At 52.1% G+C, this 25,245-nt stretch overlaps 1 protein-coding gene across 1 annotated transcript; it reads left to right on the plus strand.

Annotated features, from left to right (window-relative positions):
* The first annotated feature begins 1,549 nt into the window (after window positions 1-1,549).
* On the plus strand, window positions 1,550-24,718 carry LOC128725924 (collagen alpha-1(I) chain). Its single transcript, XM_053819698.1, has 7 exons — window positions 1,550-1,705; window positions 18,508-18,690; window positions 18,755-20,210; window positions 20,279-20,630; window positions 20,696-23,579; window positions 23,714-23,937; window positions 24,034-24,718. The coding sequence occupies exons 1-7, from the start codon at window positions 1,550-1,552 to the stop codon at window positions 24,215-24,217; spliced, it is 5,439 nt and encodes a 1,812-aa protein (XP_053675673.1). The 3' UTR covers window positions 24,218-24,718.
* Window positions 24,719-25,245: the final 527 nt, after the last annotated feature.

The following is a 25,245-nucleotide window of genomic DNA, read 5'->3' on the forward strand; positions in this document are numbered from 1 at the left end:
AGGACACTCGGATTCGATCGAGAGCAGCTCCCACGAGGCCGAGAGCTGTCGGGATTAATTTTCAATCACTCACTATCGCTCGTTCGACGACACAACACTTTCGATCACACTTTTAACACTTTTTGCAATGGGGTCGTACACACACACACACACACGCAGGCTGCTCCTCGGCGGTCGTAAGGTTTTCGCTGATCTCTACCGTATTTTCCCGCTCGGGGAAAACGCACGTGAAAATGGCACTGGAATCCTTCACTGGAAAAATCAATTACATCAAAGATCATGTGCGCGATCGCAAACGTCCGTTACCGTCGGGGTTCGGGTGCACTGGGGTGGGAAACAGTGTTGCAGTTAATTATTAAATGTAGGCAAAAATTCAAATGTATTTTGTAAAGGGAAATCTTATAAAGGAAAACTTCAAATGGTTAAAAAGGGATATCGCTTGTTATTCCATGCAAACTAATTGCAAGATCTTATTCACTGTATTTTCAGGTTCCTATTGGTGCGGTGTTAACGGAAGAGCAGCCCTTTTTCAAACGATCACTCGCGAAAATGACGAATCGTGCGATCGACCAAAGAAGTCCATGGAGCCACTGAACGTTCGAGATCACTACACCATTTAGACGAAAGATCACGGCACTGAAACCAAAAGCACTAAAAACGCACAGTTCTCGATCTCGGTGCTCTTCATCTGCCGGGAAATCGCAGCGATCCCGACGATCGCTTCAATCCACTCGGAGGAAAACCGGATGCGCCTTTCACCAGACACGATCGTTCGCGCTCCCGAAGATCACCCCACCCTCCCGTGTGTGTGTATGTGTGTAGAAAAAAATGTGTCCAAAAGTTGTGCCTTACGGGTCGGGACCACCACCAAGGCGCAGCAGTTCGACGGGACCACAGCTACCGATCCGGCGCTAGCGATCGTTCACAGTATACTGACTGGCAGCCGTTGTCGCCGATTTTCTCGAGCTCTTGCGCGCGTCTGGAGGCGCGCTCGAGCTCCCGATCGCCGGTCGGTTCGCGATCGGTCCGAGATCGTGCCGTGATCGTGTTAAATCCGTGGGTCCGGCTCGCGGTGGGACGGGATGCTGGCATGGTCCGAACGAGGGCGGCCTTTGGCAAAGATGGCAAGCAAACGCTGCAGACCGGCCCGGCCCGTTAGTAGCGATTCGAACGCTCAGAACATTCGATCGGAGCGCGTGTTGGCTTGCGTGTTGCGGGTTTTTAGCGGCGATCGCGCGTTTGCGTTTTTCCGACGGGTGCGCACGCGTTCGTGTGGTGGTGACTTTTCCCGATCCTTCCGACGCTCGTGAGTCGCGCGCGATCGATTGGTTCCGAAAGTCCGTAATCGAGACCCCGTTTTGTCGAACATTTTAGCACCCTCGTTAGGACACGCACGTGTGTGTCAGGATCCTTCCGTGCGTGGAAGGATCCTTCGAGGCAGCGTGCGGTGCAACGTGTGCATGGTGTATCGTGGTGATCGATAGTTGTGTTGTGTTTCGTGAGGAAATTGGAATCGTGGGTGAGGCGTAGTGTGGCGCAACGGAGAGCCATGCTGCGGCCCGCGGACCCCACGCTCCCGGGGGGTCTGGAAAATAAGGACACCGTCCACCGGAAGCGCCCGAGTGTCGTACGCCAGGCGACATTCTTCACGACGGTGCTGATCCTCGTGGCGTTGGTTCAGCTTATCCAACCATCAACGGCAGCGGTAAGTGTTTATTGTAATCGATTAATTGTTAAATTCTTTGCCATTATTACTTTTAACAGTCATTGTTGTCGCGAGGTACAACATGACATGACATGTAATATATTTTTTAGGGTATTATTTCTGTTTCTAATAGCCTGTTACGATTTTTCCTATAAATTTTTTGAATCATCTAAATTTAAAGCCTTCTACCAATTTTTGAGTGGGCTATATTTTACCATTTATTGAGCTGTTATTTAACTGAGATGGAAAATCTAGATAATGCTGTATAGTAACATTACCAAAAGCTGTGTAAAACTGATAAAACAAAGTGTATGAAATATGTCGATATGTTTTTCTACGATTTGATTATTGTTTGTCAAAAACCATCCATCGAGTTTTACAAGCAATTTGCTGCTATTTCGGAAATCACATAACGCATGTTCGGTCATTGTTACAAACCGAACTTCCTGACATGCTGCCAGGTGTAATTGTTCCACTTTGCCGCCTTAATTCCCACCTTTCATTCTGCTCAAGGGATTTTCCCTCGCTGGAGCCCTTGTTTTTTTCTGTCTCGTGCATTTTACCACCAAGCGCGACTTCTTGCGTGCGTTGCTTCCTTTTTCCTGGGGGCGAAATTTGAACTCTTCGCGAAGCAGCCGGCGCGAGCAATTCGCCTTCGCCGAGCAATTCGATCCTCTCCACCCATCCCGCCAGTTTCGCCATCCCCACAGGTCCCTCCTTCCACTCTTCACATCATCCCCAACCCACCCCGAATGCCCGACACCGCACAATCACATTCGGATGTCCATTCAGCGCTTCGGGTCCCGGTTTTCTTATCAAACTGGGAAACGGGTTGGCAAGCGGCGTTCGACCCAACAACAGGCAACTTCCCGACCATCCGGCACTGTGCTGGCCCTTCACAGGCTCGTCTGGGTGTGGCTCACCCCTCAGACACTGCCCTCGCATATCGACGGCAACGACAACGACGACGACGACGACGATGGCCTGGTATTGAGGTTAAAGTTGAAGTGTTATTTTTAACGCCTTCCGTTCCGAGCTGAACCGAAGCGTGGTTGTGGTTGCCTTTTTGGGGAAAGGGATGAGGGAGGAAAAAGCAGTGGGGTTAGAAAGACGAGAAGGAGCTCGGTTTTGCGATAAGGACCCACTGGACCAGCTGGAACCGAACGAGAGAAATATCGCGGATGTCGCACCGCTTCCGTCCGGATGTCGAACGCAAAGTGCGATCGTCGCGATCACTTCCAACTCCACCAGAGCTCGGTGGAGGCTCGAACGCCCGTTTTATGAGCTGGAGTATGCGAGCGATTCTTGGAACTCGGTTGAACCTGCCCGATGACATCAATCTCGTCGGCGAACTGGTTGTTCCACGGACGTAATACATGCTCCAGTGCCGGGCTTGCTTCACTATTCACCCGTGGGATGGTCCCACAGAAGTCCGGCCAAGTCTTCGACTTTGTGCCGATGGTAGCCATTTTTTTTTTGTACGTTAAAGCCTTCATTTCCCTCCTATTCTCCTGCGGGTTCGCGATTCTTGGAATTCTAAATGCACAAAATGCACAACCACTCGAGCGTGTCTAGTGTCCCTCCGGCTGGCCCACGGTGTCCGATGGTTGTTGTGCAAAGCAGAAGTGCAAAGTGCAGATCTGTTGCATTTCACGCCGTTTTCGCTACGGGCTGGGAAACGCCGTGGGGCCCCATTTTGGGGTCCGGAATGTGCTCACGCCGTCGTTGGCAGCGTGGAATTTGATAAGTAGAAATTAACCCAAGACGGGACGAGATTTTAGAAGCCGACCGGAATCAAACGACGGCTGGCTTCAAAAAAAAAGGCGCACATCTTCACATCACTCTCCGCAGTATCAACCTTCAGATTGCTGGCGTAATTATTTTTAATTCCATCGTTTTCGTGACCCTCGGCGCGGGATTTGGCAATGAGCGGATCGATAGAAGTGTGTGTGCTTTTTTTTTTTACTTATTTCGTTTAGTTTGCGCCTCGAAAAGCCATTTGTTTTCATTTCATGGAGCACCCCCAGGGAGGTTATCGGTGGACGAATGCTAGTGCGTGGTTAGCTTACCCCCGAACCACGATCGTGTCAAGGTTTAGCCCCGAATAACCAGCACTGATAAGCGTCCTGTGCTGAGGCAAACGCTTAAACATTGCGAAACGACAATGCTTCCCTGCTTGAATGAAGCCCATTTGAGGCTCATCTCGGGTCTCCCGGTGGATGTTTGAGCTTGATCATTATCCTAACTTTGTCGCCACTTCCGCATGGTGATCGCGTGGCCAATTGGACGGGATTGAATTGATGGCACAACACGACAATGAAGCGCTTTCCAGGTTTTTCTTTTGTTTGTCAGCAGCCAGGAACTAGCTCAATAACTGGAGCGAACTGATTTACATCGTTTTCATAAAGCCTCATAAAAGCTAACCGAATGCCTCACGACACCGGGAAGCCCTTTATAAATAAGGGGCCCTTAACAATCTTGCTCTATCGCACCAGACAATCGGCTGGAAACACGTCGAGAACCGTGTGCACGGTCTAATTTCGCACCACGCTTGTCGCACAGCGCCATCTAGCGTTGTCCGCGTGACGGAGGCCAATTAATTAACGCGTGTAAATTCCATTCCATTTCCCGCGGGCCAGCAATTGCATTAGCGATCCTCACCCACACATCCCGGTACAGGAAGGAATCTGTTTAAATCATTAACAAAGTAGCACAATGGGAAGTGGCGGCAGCGGCGCCGATGTGAAGACGATTCGCGGAATGATTTGGAAAAGGACCATTTGTTGTTTGGAAAACGCGCAACTCGATCGTTGCACAGGATCTGAGTTCATTCATACTCACTCTACTGATAGTTTCGCCAGTGCAATCGCTAAGGGATGCTGCACCACCAACGCAAACCCGCGGCTGACATTCTACAGATATGAGAACTCGAGGGAGGCTCGCTGACATCATCCGTCCGGAGTCGAGCGGTGTGTTGGGAAAATATACACACATAAACTATCGCCATTCATTGGCCCCATCCTGCGAGTCAGTCGGGCAATATTTATTCGCTCCTCGTTCGAGTGCATTCAAGCCGGCCGAGGACGGTTGCTATTAGCACGAGGAAATTGTGCTTCCAATGCTCGAGTACGTGGTCCGAAAATACACTTCCAATCCAACCATATGTGCACACGCGGCTTCGTGCACAATGTTGCCGGAGTGAGCGAACCATCGTCAAACACCCGGACGGAAGGTTATCAGTGTCGGTGTGACCCCATCGTGGGGTGGAAACTCCGCTAGCACGCGAAAGGATGAATGGTTTAAACGTGGGGTTCGAATTTTTCGTGCCCCATGCCATCGTTGAAGTCCTTCTGTCGTTGAAATCCTCGAGCGGTCGCTTTTATGCGAATGATCGGGGTGTTTTTTTTTTCTTTCCTAGTGTTGTTCTGAGTGTCTTATCAACCAACCGACCGACTGGAATGTGCTCATCTCGCTAGCTCCCGAGAACCTGAAGATTGTGTCTTCGAGCTTCGGGAACGCTGATACGAGGCTGCCCTGTCCGGCTGTGGTTTTGCGGTTCGTTTGTCCCAGCATTTGAACGTGTTTTATTAGCACCAGTGGTTGGTATGTTTTCTGTTCGATGACTGCGACACAGCGAGCCGCTGATTACGGCACGTAATTCTAACCTTTCGCGGTGAACCCTCTCGAGCCGTTGATAACTCCCCGATTCCGTCATTCACAGGGTTTCCGGAAGGAGGCCACCGTCTCGGGTGGCCAACAATTCGTTTCGAGACGCGAATTCTGGAGATCTTGCGCATGTTGTGTTTGTGTGGGATTCGATTCCGTTGATGTTCGGTTTGATGTCTGCATGAAGAATTAATCGAATGCATGTCTATCTGTCGACGATCTCCCACTTGCTTGGGTACTGCAATTATGCTGCCGTCTCGACAAAAGACCTCAGCACCCCCGGCAACATGGCTGGGGATCAATTTGTGGCTCAATTTCAAATAGGGGCGATAGAGATCTAACCCATTACACCCACGAACTCATTTGCTTACGCTAATAACGCAAACCCCCGTCCTAGAGACCTCCCGGATCAAAAAAAAAAAGCATCCCACTTCGGTCCAATGCACCCGCGACGCCAGTGCAACTTGCATCGCTTGCTGCGCTCGAGAAGACGACAATAAGCGAAAACAAACCACACCGACCCGGCACGTTCATTCGCGATCGCTGCGGTTTTTTTTTTTCGCTCGCTCCAGTTTATTTTCGAACCATGACGTTATGCTTCCTGCCCAAAATGCTTCTGCCGCCCATGGGGCGATCGTGCTGCAGCACTTTTCCCACATCTGGGTGGGGAAAAAGCGATACATCTAACGTTTCCGCAAAACCCACATGCACATCTCTGAGTGTGCACTGGGATGCTGTTGTTCTTGCTGTGTGTTCGGAATGATTGTTTGCAGCTGCCGTTAGCCGCGACACCGACACCATCAATATTATGCTAACGTGCAGCACGATGAAGAATGCGAGCAAGGATGCACATGGGCCGCGAATAGAGGGTGGTCGGGAGCGATTGGCGATCGATTTCCGTTTCGTTGTCTACACGGCCAGGCAGCAGCCGGGAACACACCATTCGGATTTGTTGGTAATAAACCCCTTTTAGTAAACGAACTCAATCCATAAGCGCAGGTCTGGTCTGGATGTCTGTTTTCATAAAAACCCCATTTACGTGGGTCCTTCCGAAGCGTAAAGTGTCAGGTTTCTTTTACGTAAATCCCTGAAGCAGGACGCACCCGAAACGCAGGAGGGGCCTTCTGGTTGGCGTTTTTGGGAAAATTTTGAGTTGCCCTCTAGCGCCCTGCCCTGTAAGAAGGCAGCATAATAAGTCATTACAGCTTCCTTCGGACTGCCGGAACAACGAATCACCGGTGTTACGACCCGCGAACGGAGTGGTTGTTCGCTCTTTCGAGCCATTAATGTGGAATAAATTAGACGCCTGAAAATCGAATGTAAACACTTCACAACCCCAGGGGTGGTTCTTGAGCATGGCGCATTCCCAAAAATGGATCGTCCTCTAGCGATCAGGGAAGATTAGTTTCGATCGGTCGGGGAATCCGATCTGGCGGAGGCGTTTACGGGGATGGGATGACCGGATCAGCTGTTTGAGAGAGGCGTCAGTTTTCGGTTAATTTTTCAAAACCACGTCACGGTGGGTCGCGTAGGCCGTCGGAACTTCCTGACATTCTCGGACTCTTGCGTCTGCCTGCCGGATGCGTGGTGGTTTCTTAACACACGCGTGTGGAAACAGAACACCCTAAGAGTGATCTTGTGGGGGTTTGGGAAGGTGTCGGCGTGAAAGTTGTTAAATAATCGCTCAACGCCGTAAACGGACGCCACTTCCATCTATCTTATCCCGAGCTCGACAGCCAATTGAGCGAGGTACCTAGCGATAGCCTTCTATCTCTGGTCTGCAGCACTACAGACTTACCAGACATTCGCTTTGATCACTCAGGCATTCTCCAGCCCGGAGGTTCTACAAAGGAGATGCAAGATCGAAGACGGTCTATGCGCCTATGACTGCTCCACTTTCGACCGAAGGCGACTGCATATTTATAGCTTCAAAGAAGCGTTTTCTTTTCCGTGGTGTTGGCAACGTAGATCTCGATTAGATGGTTTGGTTTTCGGAGGCGCCTAAATTGCAATGAACTATGGTTAATCAAAAACACCTTCGTGAAGATCTCCGACATAAGCGATCAGCATACTCGAGATCGATCAACCAAACGTCAATTCGTAAAGCAACTGCGACAAATCGACAAGAACCAGCAGTTTCTCACAAGTTCATCACTTCAAACCGTTTGTTTCGTGGTGCACCGGCACCGGCACCGGATATTTATTGCGCAACGAGTGTCTACCAGCTGCAGGCCTATCAAACGAGCACGTGCGCTGAAGATTCTTCACAAGTTCCCGAGGAATTGTTTGTGTGTAAACAGGAGCGAATGGGAAGAGAATAAAACACACCGAAAAGTAGATCGATCGTGAGGGAAGACGGTCTCTTCGGTGCATTTACTCACAGCACAAGAATCCGCCACACGGTACGGATACAATGCCATGTGTGACGTGCCGTTTGTACTTCTGGTACTCCTGACCTGCCGCCATTTCGCGCGACGTACGATCAGCATCAATGGCGTGCCGTTTTGGTGCGAAAAAAAAAAACCCGTACCAAAAATGGTGCTGGTCCAATTTTATGCATTCTCCGGTGCCCATGTATGGTGTGCGTGACGGCGTAAAGAGATCATTCATGTCGCTGTACTCGCGTGATGCAGATTGAGCTGATTCTGATGATGTCAGCACTGGGTGGAGTTAGTTCTACAAATTTTGCGTACACACAGAGTTCCTGGAGGTCTAATTCACCTGTCTCAGTCTCAGAATGGGTCATCACACCACTCCAGAACATGTTTCCTGCCTCATAACAACGATCACTCCAAACGATCGTACAAGATCGCTGTGCTGAGTGATGGCACCCCCGAGATACTGCCTGTAGGCATCAGTTCGAATAAATCGTACACACTCCGACACACCGACCAGGCGGGCCAGAGATGGTCCTGACCAGTGTCGAACTTCTGCTACCCGTTTCGAAACGGCTCCCCCGAGGGTGATGGAAAAACGCCACATTCAATCGAACCAAACGCGGGGGCCCAGTCTCGCCCCGGGGGCACCAACCAAGTCCCGCATTAGGTGTAATAAAATATTTAAAATTTCCATCCCATCCACAAGGGCGGGACACAGACGCGCGGACAGAAATAGCATCCCCGGGACGCGTGTGGGTCGGCTCCAGGCGGGCGTCGGGTTTTTCCATCTCCCGAACGGATCCGAAATATTCGGTTCGTTTCGTTCTTCATTCATGACTCACATGTGGCATTTTCTTCTCCACCGGCACCGAGCAGTTGAGGGCACCGTTTGTTCAGGCGATTTTTGGCGACTCCGTGGATAAACAGGCGGCCGACTTTGGGGCGACTTAGGACCGACGTTTGGCACCCTTAACAGATGGTGCAATCAAATGCGTGAACGATTGATCGACTTCAGGCAGACTGTCGCCGATGCGATCGTATTGCGCTTTGTTTCGGGTGTTTTTCCACCACGTTAGCTGCCTCTTATGTTTGTTATGTGGGCAAGAACATCCTGCGTCTAGTGCTTCAAAGAAAGTTTGCTCTACACTGCCTGCACTAAGGGTGGAAATCGCAGTCCGTTAGAGGCAGTGTTATCCTGACCACACTACTCGCGCTTGGGGAAACAAATAAACAGCGTTTATTTCCGCCCCAAGCATTGCAAATCTACGAGTACGAGCACAAGCAGACGTCGCCAACGCCAACCTGAGACCCAAGATTAGGTGTTTGAAATGATGCAGGAATAACACAGATGGTTCTCCCTTCTCGCCGGAACCAGGGAGGTCTCTTTTTCTGCCACCCGCCAGTGGAGGTCCACAACGAACCTTTAGCCCGGTTTTCTCGAACCATCGGTACACGGTACACCCTAAGCCCGGTTTGGGTTGTATGCAAAAGTAGAAAGCATGAAAATTGCCACACCATTGCATCGTGCTGGCTGGCCTGTCGGCGAAAAGGAGCACATTTTCTGGAAGCGAGTGAGAGCGAAGAAAGTAAGCGAATGGAATGGACCGAGAAAAAAAAACGCCACCTCCATGTTGGCGCGATCTGCCTACGGGAACGACAAAATATGCCACGTCAGCGTCACGGTGCACGGTGCAACTGCAACCAGATCCACCGGGATGCCGTTGCTAGCGTGGAGTTTTGTTTACGGTGGAGAAATTTATTTTCAGCATCTTTCCTAGTTCGTTCTATTTTTACACCCAACAAACACCATTCTTAGTGGTAGCCCTCCCCATTTTATAATTGTTGTCTTTCTTTTTCGCCCTCTCTCTCTCTCACACACACTCTCTCACTGTCTCTGTGGGTCGTTTTTCGTTTTCCCGATGCCCTGATACCGGCGATGGCCCAGTTGGAGTCCGAGTTGACGGCACAATCGTCGTCGTTCTTCTTCTGCTGGTCCACCGAAGACGGACAATCGTGCGGCCAGTTTAATCCTGTGCGCAATGAAAATGCTGCTTGAATTATGAGCTCGTACCGCGTCCCGATGATGGTTTAATGTCCGGAACAATTAAAACGCGTTTATTACCAACGCGTGATTTATCTTCTACGGCCGCCAACATCCGGTCGATGGGAGTCCCATCTTGGTAGATCACTTTTCATCGCAACGATCCACGATCCGGGGCTGAGGAAGCGCTATTTTTGAGGCAAAATCCCCATCCCAACTGGCTGTCCCTTTCGCAACAAGTTGCCAACGATGGCTTCAGACAGCCATCGTAGGGGATGAAGGCACGCACTAATTGGCGTTTCATTGCGCCGTTCCATCATCGCGGGAGTGCAAGACCTTGCTCCCAGTTCTTCGCCGTCAGTCGGGGGGCCTGATTTTTCGCTCTCGTTCCCAATTCCATCCCCAACGCTAGGGCGGGAAGGTCACCCTAAAAGGCACTGCTCCCCATTTCCTACGGGCCAATGTCGCATTATGCAAGATGCCGTCGGTGCGCCTCAAAGCGCCACAATCGTTACGGTTTCGGAAGCATCGTTTCGCGAGTCGGCTCTGGGGCTAGAAGATGAACTCGTCCATAAATCAAAACGAGAAGCGAACGAGAAGTGCACCTCGCATTCGGTGCGCTTCTGATGCACTTTGTTGCAGCGACGTCGTTTGAAACTCTCGGGGTCTATGTCAACTCTCTGACATCACACGAACCTCGGGGGACGAGATAATTGCCCCGGTAATCGTACGCCTGGAAACATGTCCTTGGTGTTTGGTTCGCGCAAACCAAGCGCTGATTTGGGGTCGGACAAATTTATGGACCGGACATCACAACTCCTACACGTGGACGCACACACGCTGACCTAATGCGCCTGCGGATTGGACGCGCTCGCGGGAAAGTTCACCCCGTAACCGGAGAGTTTCTTCCCAATCGTCGTTTCGTCGATTGAGATTTTACTTTTTGCGAACAAAAAAAAAACCCTCCCCAGCCGGCCTAGGAGGAGATGACGCTGGTTTGTCGTGGGCAAACTCTGGCTCTGCCCAGAGCTAGCGAAGGAGTTCGAACGTCTGACCGGTTACCGCCGGCGGGCGTTGGCGTTCGAGTGAGTTTTTGATCGCAAAATCCGATTTACGATCCTGGCCGTCGGTTGGTGCGTCGGTTGAGCGGTTGGAATGATGTCCACCAGGACCGGCCACTTGTTTGTGTTCTTTGGCTTCTTTTCTGTGAAGCTTGAAAGCGAAATTCGCAATCCCGAAAGTTCATGCGTGCCTGGTCGTATATGGAGATGTTGATTTAATAAAGTGAAATAATCTATGAAAAGATTCGCTCGTTCGAGACAAATTGGAAGTGCTAAACGGTTTACGGTTCTTCGTTCGACCGGTGGTGTTGAAAGAGTATAGCAATCAGGTGGATAGGCAGATCCAATTAGCCACCTGGGCATTCATCACATCCCGATCTCAACGGTTGCTTGGATTTCTGCGCAAATTTTGATTCCTAGCGCTATGACAAACGACATCAAAGACACTTTGAAGTGTTCAGCGAAATGCGCCGTCTACGAGTTATTTCCCCAAAATAAGCGTAACGTGACAGTTAAGCACAACATGGTCTCGCAGAACCACAAAAAACGCCGACGCAGCACGATCTCCACCGGACAGATGGACCTGTTCGATTCCTCTGATGGCGAGATCAGCTCCCAGCTTCCATAACTGTCTTTCAGCTGGCCATGTCGGCACCTACCAAGCTGTCGATCTTTCAATCTCTCCTTAAATAAACAGCCGCTCGAATGGGGCAGCAGAAAAAAAAATCCACACCCTCACCGGGGAGCGATCGAATAAACATCGATCATATGTCCGTGTATGCTGAGACACTGGGATGGTGTGGCGCGTAATAAAACACTGCCGGTAGACCCTCATTACCGCATCAACCGCAGCGGATTCAGTCCAGATCTTGGGTGCGATTGCATAAATCAATGCGCATTGGCGGGATTTCTCAAAGTCTTTCCGGGACCACCCGCGAATAGAGGCGATGAAGTCTGAGATACAGAGACCCTGACTCTGGAGTTTGTGTGCCCGCGGTCGGCATCACATCCTGCTGATCTTGAATCCGTTTGGCACCCAGCTCAGCCCGTTGGTTTGGCAGCTTGCCCAAAGTTCTCGCCAAATGTCCATCATTCCAACGGCCATTCCGTTCCAAACATATGAGCATTTTATGCGAGATGTACAGAAGGTTCTCCCCCCAAGCGCAAGAATGTTGATGTAATGTCCAGATGACACCAGTCGCAGCGGATGCCCGCAAGATGACATAATTACTGATGAGATCAGCACGAAACCGGGCCGGGTCTAGGCGTCAAGCGGACTACCGCTGGGGTTGATTTGTAAACTAGGTTGTCAGGCTTCACGGGACGGTTTAATTGTTTAATTTACGTGTAATTGCGCCCGGTGTACATCAAAGCGAGTACGGAGTGCAAGTGCTATCCCGAGCAAATGAAGAAAAATCTTCCAATTTACGGCTGGCGACCGAAATTGGCGAGATTAGTAGGTTTTAAGGACCCTCCACCGTGTCACTGCTCAGCTGTGTCGTTGTGATTTATTTTCCACCATAATGCACCCGAAACCGTACACCCAATTTGTTTGCGTTACGACCCCATTGGGAAACGCTCGCTCTCCGGTCGGCCGTATCAATGAAGCATGAAGTCATTTCGGTGCGAAGAATAGAAATGGAAGTAAAAAGTAAATCTGATCGCACTGGATCGGGCTGATTTATGGCAGGTCCATAAATTGCCGCGCTACTACAACAAGAAGTGGGTAGTTTCCAGCCACCCATCAGCTTCTGCAGGCGAAGATCAGATCGTAAATGGGCACGGGAGACGGCACGGTACGTTAATTTGCCAATCAATTTGTACCCGTCGAGAGTTCCGGAAGCAAGGAACGAATATACAGCAAACGCGCAACGCCATGATTTGACGCGTTACATTGTAAACCATTGCGTTACATCGCTATCGAACGCGCACAGGACGCGTTGGCACATCCGCGTGCGTTTGATAGCCCACGATGATAGCCTACTTCCCCATGTGGAGCAAGTCCTTTGGAATGGAAATGGGGTGGCACGTGTCGAAGCTGATGCCGCTTAGCGGCTAACCTTCAACTCTGGGCGCGGTTGCTCATATCCTGCCCTGTGGACCATAAATACGTACTCACCCACGCGTATCCACAACCCCAAGCTCGGGTTTGTCAATGGTGAGTTATCAAAATCGTAACAATTTCAACCCCAAAAGCCCGCGATCACTAGGCGACCAGCTGGGGAGAAAGAACCGCTTGATAACAGGAGCACCCGTTCAACGCAGCGCTAATTCACTTGGTTGGTTTCCAGGGCGAGAAGGTTTTTCTTTTTTCAATTTTTAGAGCGGAAATGCCTGGCTCCACCGCGAACCCGGGTTGCCGAGGGGAGAGTTGCGCAAATCGTTGAGGAAGTAGCGCGATACGCACCCTATTGCGAAGAGACTGCAGCGATAAGGGAGGCGTTAAGCTGGTGCAAAACAAGCGAAAAAAAAAGCACTGACATACCCCTCCCAGTCAAACGGACACGTAAGTCGTCGAGCCTCCAGCGACAACTTCGCCCACGCAAACTGGTCGGCAACAGCGTCGAAAATTGGCGCGCAAATGATGACAAGCAGGCACGAAAAATATGTGTGTATATATATATCGTGGTCGCATGAGTCCGACGACCTAATCGGTGGGTCGGAATCACAGAAATGGGAAAAACAGCTCTGATACGCTGCGTTGGATTAGTCAAACCGCAACAACCGAAGCCATTCAGATTCCGGTGCCGCTAATGAGAGGCGGTTCATTCATCTGCGTTGGCTCTTTGGTGGTGAGGGTGTCTTTTTCATGAGAAAATCGCAAAACACCCCTCGCGGTTTGGGTGAAAGAAGCAAACAATTAACGCGGCTCTGCGAACGGATGTCGGATGGAGAAATGCTGTTCAAGCGGGAAGCTTCTTCTTGTGCTGTGCTGTGGCTTACTTTCCTGTTACGGTTATGAGGGTTTGGGCTCTTTTTTTTTGCAACGAGAAATTAAACATACCCTGCTGCCCGCTGCTGATGAAGGATACGTTCCGGATTCGTTTTTCTGCCTTCCGGGCTCTCCGTTTGATGTGGCCTTTGATCCGCATGCCACTGCTGTTTATCGTCCAATCTGGGGCCATTTTCCATCCGCTAGCGAGTGGTTCCTCTCGAGGAAGTAATTATTTACATTAGCCATTTCAGTGCGAACTTGATTGATCACTTTTGCCGGAGATGGCGGCGTGTTTACCAACGGTCACTTGGATTGTGATCGTTTGGTCTTTTTTTCCCGCTTAAAGCACTGATTTTCCGCTGTATGTAAGTCCCCCTTGTGGCAAGCGGAATTCGCGGGCATTCAAAATGGCTCGCTCACCGCGAAGGATCGGTTCTATCAGCAGAAAGCGAGGTGTAATGAACTCACCCGCTTTGCAACAGGAAACCTGCAAACGTGCGCCATTCTTGGCCCGTTTTGGGGCTCTTTACATATATTGTCCGATACCGTTCTACATTGCTTATGCTGTTATGCTGTTTTTGGGGTCTGTTTTTTTTTTGTTCAACAAAATTCCAGAACCTCCAAAATGTAAAAAAACCCACTTGCCACGTGGTGCAACGGCGCGTAAAAGGCTACAAATCGGCACAACCCAACTCCGGTCGCAATGGTGCGGAAAATTCAAGGAAAACGCATCCATCTTCAGTCCGTCCGATTTTTCCCCCTTCTGTTAGCTGAGCCAGAACCAGACCGGGAGAAAATCCGCACCCAAAAGCGCACGGACCGCCGGGATGGCCGAGACATGTGTTTTTCTCGTGCCACAGGCAAACACATGGGCGATGAAAGGCACAGCGATCCGTGCCGATCGGGATCACGTATCGGCACGGATCGGTCTTCACCGTGCATTGCCGAACGAACCAAGCGAAATGCTAAATAATAACAGAACGGGCTGGGACAAAAAACCGCACAACCAACGGGTGCAAACGAGACGGCAAATGTGGGCCTTTCCTTTTGAGCTGTTCGGTGCTCCGATACGCCACCCCGCCATCAAGGGGGATGAAAAATGCCGATGATGCAAGATTTACGCGATGATCCGCTCGCGCCCGAACCGCAGTTCCGCGATCCCGAAAGGAGGGAGTGTGTGCGTGTGTGTGTATTTATAAATGAACTGCATGCGAACGTTTTTCCCGCGGTTCTGGGACGCGTGTAAAACACACATAATACGCGCACCATTCCATCGGGCGCAAACGCTTCAATGCAACATGATGCCTACCAAACGCATGCACGTTCGGTTTTGTGCCAGTCCATTCGCGCAGGACCATCTGCAGGCATGATTCCGTGCGCTAATTATCAATTTAGAGGGTATTTGTTTTTATTGCCCTCGCTCGGGAGATCTGCATGTGCAATGGCGTTGCTTGCCCTTTTCTCACACCCCACTCAAGATCGCGGCTGTGAAATGGATTCATTTATGCAATAACGTTGCAGCGGCAGCGTGGCACGTGGAGCAAGATCCGTATCGTGCTGGAAGCTGGACATTTTAAACGCAATTGAGATGGTCCAGTCCACTTTGCTGGAGTCAAAATTGTTGGCAACATTCCGAGAACGCTGTTGAATTGATCGCGAAATGCATCTATTCCACGCAGCGATCGTAGGTGTACGAGATCAAGCTACACCTGTTTGTGGGTGCGAAAGATCGCAGCCCAATCTGTTACTTCCATCATCGAAAATCCGCGTCGAATATCACCCCGAATGGACAACTCATCAGTACGGTCGCGTTTGTTTATCCTGCGCGGGAAGATCGACCGATCGTGGTGTAAATATCTCACACGCCATCGATCGATGAGCCCTGGGAAAAGCGTTTCGTTAGATAAACACACCGCTTGGTTCGTTCCGCTTCGACGTGCAGGGACTTTGACACCAACCGGAAACGTGATTTCTGTGAGGAACCATCCCCGAGTACACACCCGGTTAACACATTTCGATCGCGTGACCGAAACGTCGAACGAATGGCAAAAAGTCCGGAGCCGCAAATCTCAACCGAAGGGCACGAAGCGTTGGGCCTGAGCTCTGTAAACCGATATAGCTAACCTCCGGGGGTTGGTCCCTGTTGAAGACCAACTCATCATCCTCGGATGTCAAATGGCCGGAACGGAACACATGTTTCATCGTTTCACCGTCGGAAGTGTCAGCAACGCGTGTGTTGCCCTGCCGGGGTTAATAGATGCGTGCACTAATGGGCACACACCGCCATTTTGGGCCACCGAATCGATGGCAATTATCGGTAGGTCGCCTCCGACGAGTCTAGGCCGGGTTTGGGATGATTTACGGCAGTGGATCGGAATTAATTGCTACTTTTGAAGCGCCGTCCGTGTAGCGATTCTGTCTCAAAATATCGAACAAGATAGCGAGTGACGTCGGTGCATTCGTAAATGGTACCGGAAGCAAATTTAAATGCCAGTAAAAAGTGGAAAAACATTTCGTTCGATTGCAATTTTGGCGTATTAAACTTTTACGCCATCCAACCCACCTCGTGTTCTTGATCACAACGAGATATCACTTATTTATTGAAATGGAAATAATCTGTCTCGATCTTGCGATCAACGCCGCGAATATGTTGCGAAAAGAAAGGAAAACTGCAGTTGCAAAAGTGAAAGGAAACGCAGCAGGATTGATCGCCAGCCATTAAACATCCTTGCGCCAGGAGAAAAGCAAACGTGACGCCACGGTACAATGGGAGGGCATTTTCAGTTCATTTGTTTCGCGAACCACAAACCCAACACACACGGTTTAAACACGACCAAATGTGCCGTGGACGTCCTCGATTCGGTCGAAAAATTTGCCCAATCTTTTGACTGGTGGGCAACGGCACATAAACGCCCCTTGTACTGGTAATCAAATAAAAGTTTTCAAATAAAAACGAAAAATGACTGTACCAACCATGTCGACACGTTCGAGCGTTTGGGGGTTTGAGGGAGAAAATTATTGGCCACTTTTACTGCCGCTCGGGAACGGTGTTTGTTTCTCAATTCCGCTGAAGCGCCTTTTTCCAGCCATGTGACGGCGTTTGGCTCTTCCGACGCTTGTTTTATCCATTAGCTCCGTTAATGATCATCTTCGCGAAACCGCCAGCCGGTCATTAAGCGAACCGTATCTTCAAGGACGACGCGCGATCGAGCAGGAGAAAATGTGTCCCTGGAACATTGCGTTTTTTGCGCCTCTCCCCAACGGGGCCATTCGAGAACTCGAACGAGGCAGAATGGCACAAGAAAACGCATTTAAAGTGTTCGTTTGCTTTTTTTTTTTGGTCGGTTCCCTTAAATTGATTAATTTTAACCGTGGCCCGCCCGCCACAAAAGGCCAACGAGAAGCGCACGGGAGAGAAATTTCGCCGTTGCACTTACGCTAACTGGTTTTTTAAAGGTCCCAAAAGCTCCCATCTTCCCTCTAGGGGGCGCAATGCAGCAAAATTCTCGCCCTTTCTGGCTGGTTCCTACGGGAACTGGTTTCGAACCGGGCTGGCTGGCCCTGTTTTTTTTTTTCGGCCCCCACGGAAAAAAAGGAGAATGTGCATTTTCTTCCCTTTGCTCGCACTCGTGCCCATCCCTCGAAGAAGGTCCGAAGGACAGCTTGGAACACCGAATCCACATTAGCGATTGCGTTGTATGAGGCAAGGGATTGTACCAGGCTGCGAGAGACCCTTCGTGACCCATCTCCACGCTCACCCTGAAAAAGGGATGCGAAATTCCACCCACCTCCCCAGGAAGAACAGGGTACCTTCGTGATATGGCCCTTCGCGTCGTCATTTCACGCCAATCTCGCGTGGACAAATTTCGCGTCACGAACCCGGAGCCAGAGTCGGAGATGCTAAGCATTCATGAGCACAATGCCGCCCTTTAATGATAGGCGCAACCCCCAAGGAGTGGGTCATTATGCAAATCCCGCAAAATCCCTTCCATTCCTTCGGTGCCTTATGTAGAGCCGCTTTCGCGGCACGTGTGCTTCAGAATTCCTTCGAAATCCAAGCGCCATTGGAGGGATTGAGATCACATTCCCTTGGGTAGATCAGCCAGCTCAAACACCATGCCATTTCGATACGTTCCAATGGCGCCCTTAATAGCGATTCCTCTGGCAGAGGAATCCGACCCGTGTACCGTGGTTGAACGGAAAGCCCCATAAAAAGCGTGCAATGGAAACGGTTTGTTTGAACAACCCCAAACGTCCTGACGACCGCGCACGAATCTAGTAGGCCGATCGGAAGAGCGAGCTGTCAAAAAATAGTACACCATTGAGCAATAAAACAAACACCCGCCCCGGGCTGGATGCAGCAAGAACGATCGGTTCGAACGAAATTGTGTGCATTACCGTGCGAGTGCACCGTTCGTATGGCCAGGCGGGAAAATCCCTCATTTTCACGCCACATGTGGATCGCTTTTCCACTCGGGGTTTGGGGCGAGCGATACGGGTCTGGAATCGGGACAGTTTGTTTTTTCTATTTTTACGACAGCACACCCCCACCCTGCGACGATTGCCACACCCTGGCCCTTCGGTCGCGCGAACTGGCCCTTGCGCCCTTTCTGAATTTAGGTCACCCGTGTGGGTGCTTGCGTGTGTGTGCGTTTGTGCGTTTGTGTGCATGTGGAATTTGTGGTTTTGATGTCCTGTTTTCGCGCTCTCTCTCTTCCCAGGTGTGCAACCAGACGGCGTGTGATTGTAAAGGGCTGAAAGGCCAACACGGACAGATCGGTCCACATGGCGTGCCTGGACAAAGCGGAGAACCTGGCGATATTGGTTTCGATGGACCACCAGGAATGAGTGGTGAATATGGCAACCGTGGTGAATTGGGCACTGCAGGGCAGAAGGGCTTCCGGGTAAGTACATCATTACGGTGAAGTGTCTTTTGGAACGCATTTTATGCATGCAATTCCGTTCCAGGGTGACACCGGTGAACGAGGACCCCTGGGAGCGTACGGATACCCGGGAATGCCAGGTGAACCGGGTTTCCGCGGTCCGTACGGTATCGATGGATGCAACGGAACGGATGGTGCGATGGGTCCACCCGGATATCCGGGTCCACCAGGTGAACGAGGACCTCAGGGTCCACCTGGGCTGCTAGGACCTCGTGGCGACTCCGGTGAAGGAGGCATCAATTCCAAAGGCACGAAGGGTGATCGTGGTGTGGCTGGTGTACCCGGTGTGATGGGCCAACAGGGTTGGCAGGGTGGCCGTGGCAGCGATGGATACGACGGAATAACGGGCCCACCAGGCGATAATGGGGTGCCAGGAATGAAGGGTGATCGGGGTGAACCCAGTGATGACTTTTGCCCAGGCGAACCAGGTGATCCGGGTGAACCGTACTATTACTTCGTCGGCAAAAACGAAACGGTTAACATCGGTGTGAAGGGCCCCAAGGGCGATCGAGGATACGACGGGTTGCCTGGCCAGCACGGAATGATGGGTGACTCGGGCATGCAGGGTGATCGTGGCCAAAAGGGCTTCAAAGGCGAAGAAGGAAAGCTTGGAGATCGTGGCAAACAGGGCAAGGAAGGTCCTCCAGGTGCGGCAGGTGATAAGGGTGAAAAAGGCGCGCCAGGATACGCCGGTCGTGATGGTATGTCCGGTGACAAAGGTCTCCCGGGTGACGATGGACGCTCAGGACTCCCGGGTGTGCAAGGACCCCCGGGTGCGAAGGGTGAATACCGACCGGAACTGGCCCCAATCGTGATTGGACCGCAAGGACCTCAAGGTGACATCGGACCACTAGGACGACCCGGTATGAGTGGCATTCCCGGTAATAAGGGGCTGCGAGGACCGATGGGTCCTCCAGGACTACCAGGTGATGCGGGTTTAAATGGACGCCCAGGACCAAAAGGCATTTCCCCCGCCGGACAGCGAGGAGACGACGGTGAAGGAGGTCCTCCGGGACAGCACGGACCCCGTGGAACACCGGGTCAGGCAGGCATCAAGGGCCAGGTGGGCTTTGCGGGCCGCAATTTCCCAGGCGCAAAGGGCGAACCGGGCACGAACGGTGTGAATGGAGAGTTTGGTGAAAAGGGCGATCAAGGAGACGATGGATTGTCCGGTGATAAGGGCATGCCCGGTATCGGTGTGAATATCACGGGTCCTCCAGGACCTGCGGGATTGCCTGGACGAGCCGGGCCTCCTGGTGATTGGGGCTTCAACGGCAACAATGGAGTACGAGGTGATAAGGGCTTCCGTGGAGAGGACTGCGGCATGTGTCCTCCAGGACCTCGTGGTACAAAGGGCGAAGATGGTGACATCGGACGACCCGGTTTGGATGGGTATGATGGTAACCGGGGCCTTACAGGACCACGTGGCTACCCGGGTATCTCAGGCAAGCAGGGTCTAAAGGGCTTACAAGGCCGTAAAGGTAAGAAACCTCCCTCCAACCAGCACACACATCTCTCCGGAGGACTAACAATGGACCATCTTTCGCAGGAGACCACGGTGATCTTGGTGAACGGGGTGCACCGGGTGAACCGGGCCGACCGGGTGTCCTGCGAAGGGCGAAGGACTTCATCGATCTGACACCGGAACAGGGCGATCGTGGTGATCGTGGACCACGCGGCGATCAAGGTGCGACGGGTGATTTAGGTGATTTTGGTGGCTTCGGTTATCCGGGACGTCCTGGTGAACCGGGAGAGTACGGTGACGATGGAGACGCTGGTCGACCCGGTTTGGATGGCCGACCAGGAGTGGATGGGCGTGATGGAACACCGGGACGGGATGCGTACATGAACGAGTACAACGTGTGGTCGATTCGTGGCACACCAGGAGTACCAGGAGATAAGTAAGTGAACAGGAAGAGCCTTTGACAATGAAGAGAACTAAATTCTCTCTCTCACACACACTCAGAGGTGGCAAAGGTGAACGCGGTGATCAAGGCGATCGTGGTGAACCAGGCGCAATGTCCGAAATGACCTTCAGCATCACAGGAGCCAAGGGCGTTAAGGGCGAGTTTGGTTTCGTGGGTTTGAAAGGCGAGAAGGGCTACAAAGGCGAGATGGGACCGCACGGGCTGCGTGGTATCGATGGACCAGCCGGTTTGCCCGGCATCAGCATTCAAGGGCCCGACGGTTACAAGGGCTATTACGGTGTGATTGGAGACCACGGGCAACCAGGCGCGCCCGGTGAAGACGGTCTATCCGGACCGGATGGTATGCCCGGACTGCAAGGGCTCCGTGGTCAGCGTGGTGATCCTGGCCGACCGATTCTGATGGGCGAAAAGGGCGTCGAAGGTGAGGGTGGTTTCTACGGCGAGATCGGTGATAAGGGCTTCAAGGGTCCGGAAGGCATCCGCGGCCAGTACGGCGTACCGGGTGTGAAGGGCGAACGTGGTGACCCCGGACCGTTCGGGCAAACAGGGTTGCGAGGAAATAAGGGCCAAATGGGTGACATCATCTACGGTGATCGTGGTGCACCGGGATTACACGGACGGGATGGGTTGCAGGCACCGTACGGTGATAAGGGCGAACGTGGTGACTGGGGTCTTGAGGGTATGCAAGGGCCGAAGGGCGAACGGGGCGAGATTGGGCGTGACGGGTTGCCAGGATTGCCCGGCGACGACGGATTACCCGGTGAGCAGGGTTTGCGAGGGCGCATGGGGGATATGGGTGAGGAAGGGTACCAGGGTGAGCGCGGCCTGTTCGGTGATCAAGGACACGTGGGGTTGACGGGTAGCCGAGGTTTCCCGGGTGTGCGCGGTCCTAAGGGCTTTATGGGTGATCCCGGAGACATGGGATACCCGGGGCGAGATGGAGCTCCCGGGCGGAAGGGTGAGCGGGGTGACTTTGGTGAGATGGGACCACGTGGGCGGAAGGGCAGTGGATCGTTTAGTGGCATGAAGGGTGAGGAAGGGTTGACGGGAGCGCGGGGACCACCGGGATTCAACGCGCGACCGGGTGCGATGGGTCGCAAGGGTGAGGAAGGTGACGCAGGAACCGTGATCGATGGATACCCGGGTGTGAAGGGTCAAAAGGGTGCACCAGGATTCCCGGGAATCCCCGGTCGACCGGGGGCGAAGGGTGAACGTGGGCTAGTGGGTGTGTTTGGTCCGAAGGGTATCGCGGGAGATAAAGGACGCGATGGGTATCCGGGTATGGCGGGTCGTCCTGGTCGCACTGGTCCTCGGGGACCTCTAGGACAGGTGGGTGAATCCGGATCACGAGGTGAACCGGGTGAAGAAGGTGAATTTGGACCGGTGGGATTCCCGGGAGAAAAGGGCACGCGAGGGGACGTAGGACTTCCGGGTTTCACGGGAGTTCCCGGAAATCGAGGTGACCCCGGTTTGCCCGGTATTCCCGGTAACCTGTTGATGCAATCCGCTCAGGTCGGTGATCGAGGTGATCCGGCCCCACAAGGACCTGAGGGCGATGAAGGGCCACCAGGGTTGAAGGGCCAGAGAGGCTATCCGGGACGTAAAGGTGATCGGGGAGCACCAGGATTCGTCGGTATGGGTGGTATCGAAGGACACGATGGACCGAAGGGTCAACGGGGTGATCCGGGTCGTAAAGGACCACCTGGTCAGATGGACGAGCGGCCGGAACGAGGAGATCAAGGTGAAGCAGGTTACGACGGATTCACGGGACGTCCAGGACTTCCGGGAAATAAGGGCGCACCGGGTGATTACGGTGAAAACGGACCGACGGGACTTCCGGGTATGGCTGGCCAGGTGAATGGTGCTTGGAAGGGCGTAAAGGGTGACGTCGGGTTTGAGGGTGCTCCGGGGGCTGATGGGTTACCGGGAATGCCGGGTGAACCCGGTCCGATGGGTCCCGTTGGTCCTCGAGGGCTGCCCGGTAGCATTGGCCCAATGATGCCTGGTTTCCGTGGTGACCTTGGAGAGGATGGACTGCCAGGGCTGGAGGGAATGCAAGGACCACCTGGGTTCTTGGGTGATCGTGGAGCACCTGGTTTGCCAGGGCTGCGTGGATTACCGGGTCCTAAGGGTCTGCAAGGTGAGCAAGGCCAACCGGGCTTCGATGGATTGTACGGGTACACAGGCGTGAAGGGTGAACCGGGTGATTTGCCACCGCTGAACAATTGGAGACCTACACAACCCGGTGATCGTGGACCGGCTGGATTGCGGGGAGAACTAGGAGACGAAGGTGACCTTGGCCCTCCTGGTTATCCAGGTTCGCGTGGTGTTAAAGGTTTGCAAGGGTTGCAGGGTGAACAGGGCGCTACGGGTGAGGTCGGTTTCAAGGGTGAACGGGGTATTGCGGGTGCGCCAGGACGCAGCGGAATCGAGGGACTTCCGGGATTGCCGGGAATGCCAGGAGAGTCCGCAGGTCCTCCACCACCGCCCAAAAACCTTGGGTATCTGTTCGCACGCCACTCGCAGAAGGTGTCCATCCCGGAGTGCCCGATCAACACGCATAAACTGTGGGACGGGTACTCACTGGTGAACGTGATCGCGAACAGTCGATCGGTGGGTCAGGATCTCGGTACGGCCGGGTCTTGTTTGCGCCGGTTCAGCACGATGCCTTTCATGTTCTGTGATATCAACAACGTGTGTAATTACGCCTCCAACAATGACGATACGATCTGGTTGGCCACACCCGAACCCATGCCCATGTCGATGGCTCCGATTCCGGCGGATCAGGTTGAGCGGTACATCTCCCGGTGTGCCGTCTGTGAGTCGAACACACGCGTCATGGCTCTTCACAGTCAATCGATGACGATTCCGGACTGCCCTGAGGGTTGGGAAGAGCTTTGGCTTGGATACAGCTACGCTATGGTGAGTGTTGATTTTGTGACCACGTGGTCGTAAGCACGTGGTCACAAGCACGTGGTCACAAGCACGTGGTCACAAGCACGTGGTCAAGAGCACTTGGAACAAATCAATCAAATCAATTTTATTCCACGTTTTAGCATTCATCCGATAACACGGGAGGTGTTGGGCAGGATTTCGTATCACCCGGATCGTGCATGGAGGAATTCCGAGCACAACCTGTCATCGAGTGTCACGGGCATGGAACGTGCAATTTCTACGACGGTATCTCCTCATTCTGGCTCACGGTCATCGAAGATGCGATGCAATTCAGCAAACCACAGCCGCAAACGCTCAAAGCGCATCAAACAAGCAAAATCAGTCGGTGAGTGTCGAAGGTCCTGCCGATGGCTCTGTCATGTGATAGTGTGACTGATGGGCCTTACTTTTCACGCTCTATCTCTCTCTCTCTCATCTACAGATGCATCGTTTGTCGCAGGAAGGCGGGCATTATGCGGGTTCTTCACGGTGGCAGCACGATAACGGCTTCCGCCCTGCGCAGACCGGAAATTTCGACCGTTTCCCGACCACGGTACCCAGTGCCACAGTCAAGAAATCGCGTTTCGTCTTCGAGACAGCGCAGCCGCTACCGCCATCAGGGCTAGTTTGGCCATGCTGGCCAACTTGTTAGTATATAAGCGTGTTTAAGTTTAAATGTGCCATCATTGCCCGCTGGAGGTGCACTAAGAGCCAGAATCAACCTTTCTTACTTCCCCCCTGAACAATTCCACAACTCCGTTTCCTAACGTATCCTTGACCCTCCGAGACTTAGGGCGGGCGCGTACACGTCGTGTTCTAACAACAAAACTGCCATGCAACAATCGCAATTCCTACGGAAAGCATCTGAAAAAAAAGAAACCCAGCTTTACCGTTACCAGCAGCGTGGATGTCCTTACAGCTCCAAAGAGACGTGCGTCATCTGTACCGGTACTGGTCTTCTATCCTCACTAACGTCGGACGTGGTTGCCTGCTACGTGCCAGTGGAACGATGACCGTGAGCCACCGCAGGTTCGCTTGCTAGGTTTATCGTCACAAGCATCAGCTTTATAAGTTAGAAAACCAATGAAACGAATATGTATGCGAGTTGCTCGATTAATAAAACTAAAACTACAAACTCTAAATCCATTAAATCGGTTTCATAGAAGCTTATGAAATCACGAAAGTATTGCTATTCAACCACGAAGGATAACGGTCGAATTAGCAACTTTATTTGAATGGCCGCACTCACGCAGCACAACACAAGGCTCTCACGGTTGTTGTCAACAATTTGACATTTAATTCCATGCAAGCTGCGTCGATGAAGCTCCCAATACACCGTGCTTGGATGATGCAATTTTCGCAGTCAAATGGGATTCAGCAGATTTGCAAACTTATCAATGCTCAAAGTGCATCTATTTCTCGTATCACGTATGCTTGCATACATTTTGAAAAGCCTCGATGATGAAATTTCAACGGTTACGGAGATTGCAGCCGGGACAACTTTTGAAAGCCAGCTGACGGGTGCCTTCACCCATTTGACATTTGATGTGAGAAAGTGTATGTTTGTGTGTGCGCACGATTATTTTGATCGGTATTTTTGTCAGCTAAGAATTTCACTATTTTTTCTGTAAAGAATCGCATTACAATCGAATTT

This window comes from Anopheles nili, chromosome 3 (genome assembly GCF_943737925.1).
Source record: "Anopheles nili chromosome 3, idAnoNiliSN_F5_01, whole genome shotgun sequence".
Taxonomy (NCBI): domain Eukaryota; kingdom Metazoa; phylum Arthropoda; class Insecta; order Diptera; family Culicidae; genus Anopheles; species Anopheles nili.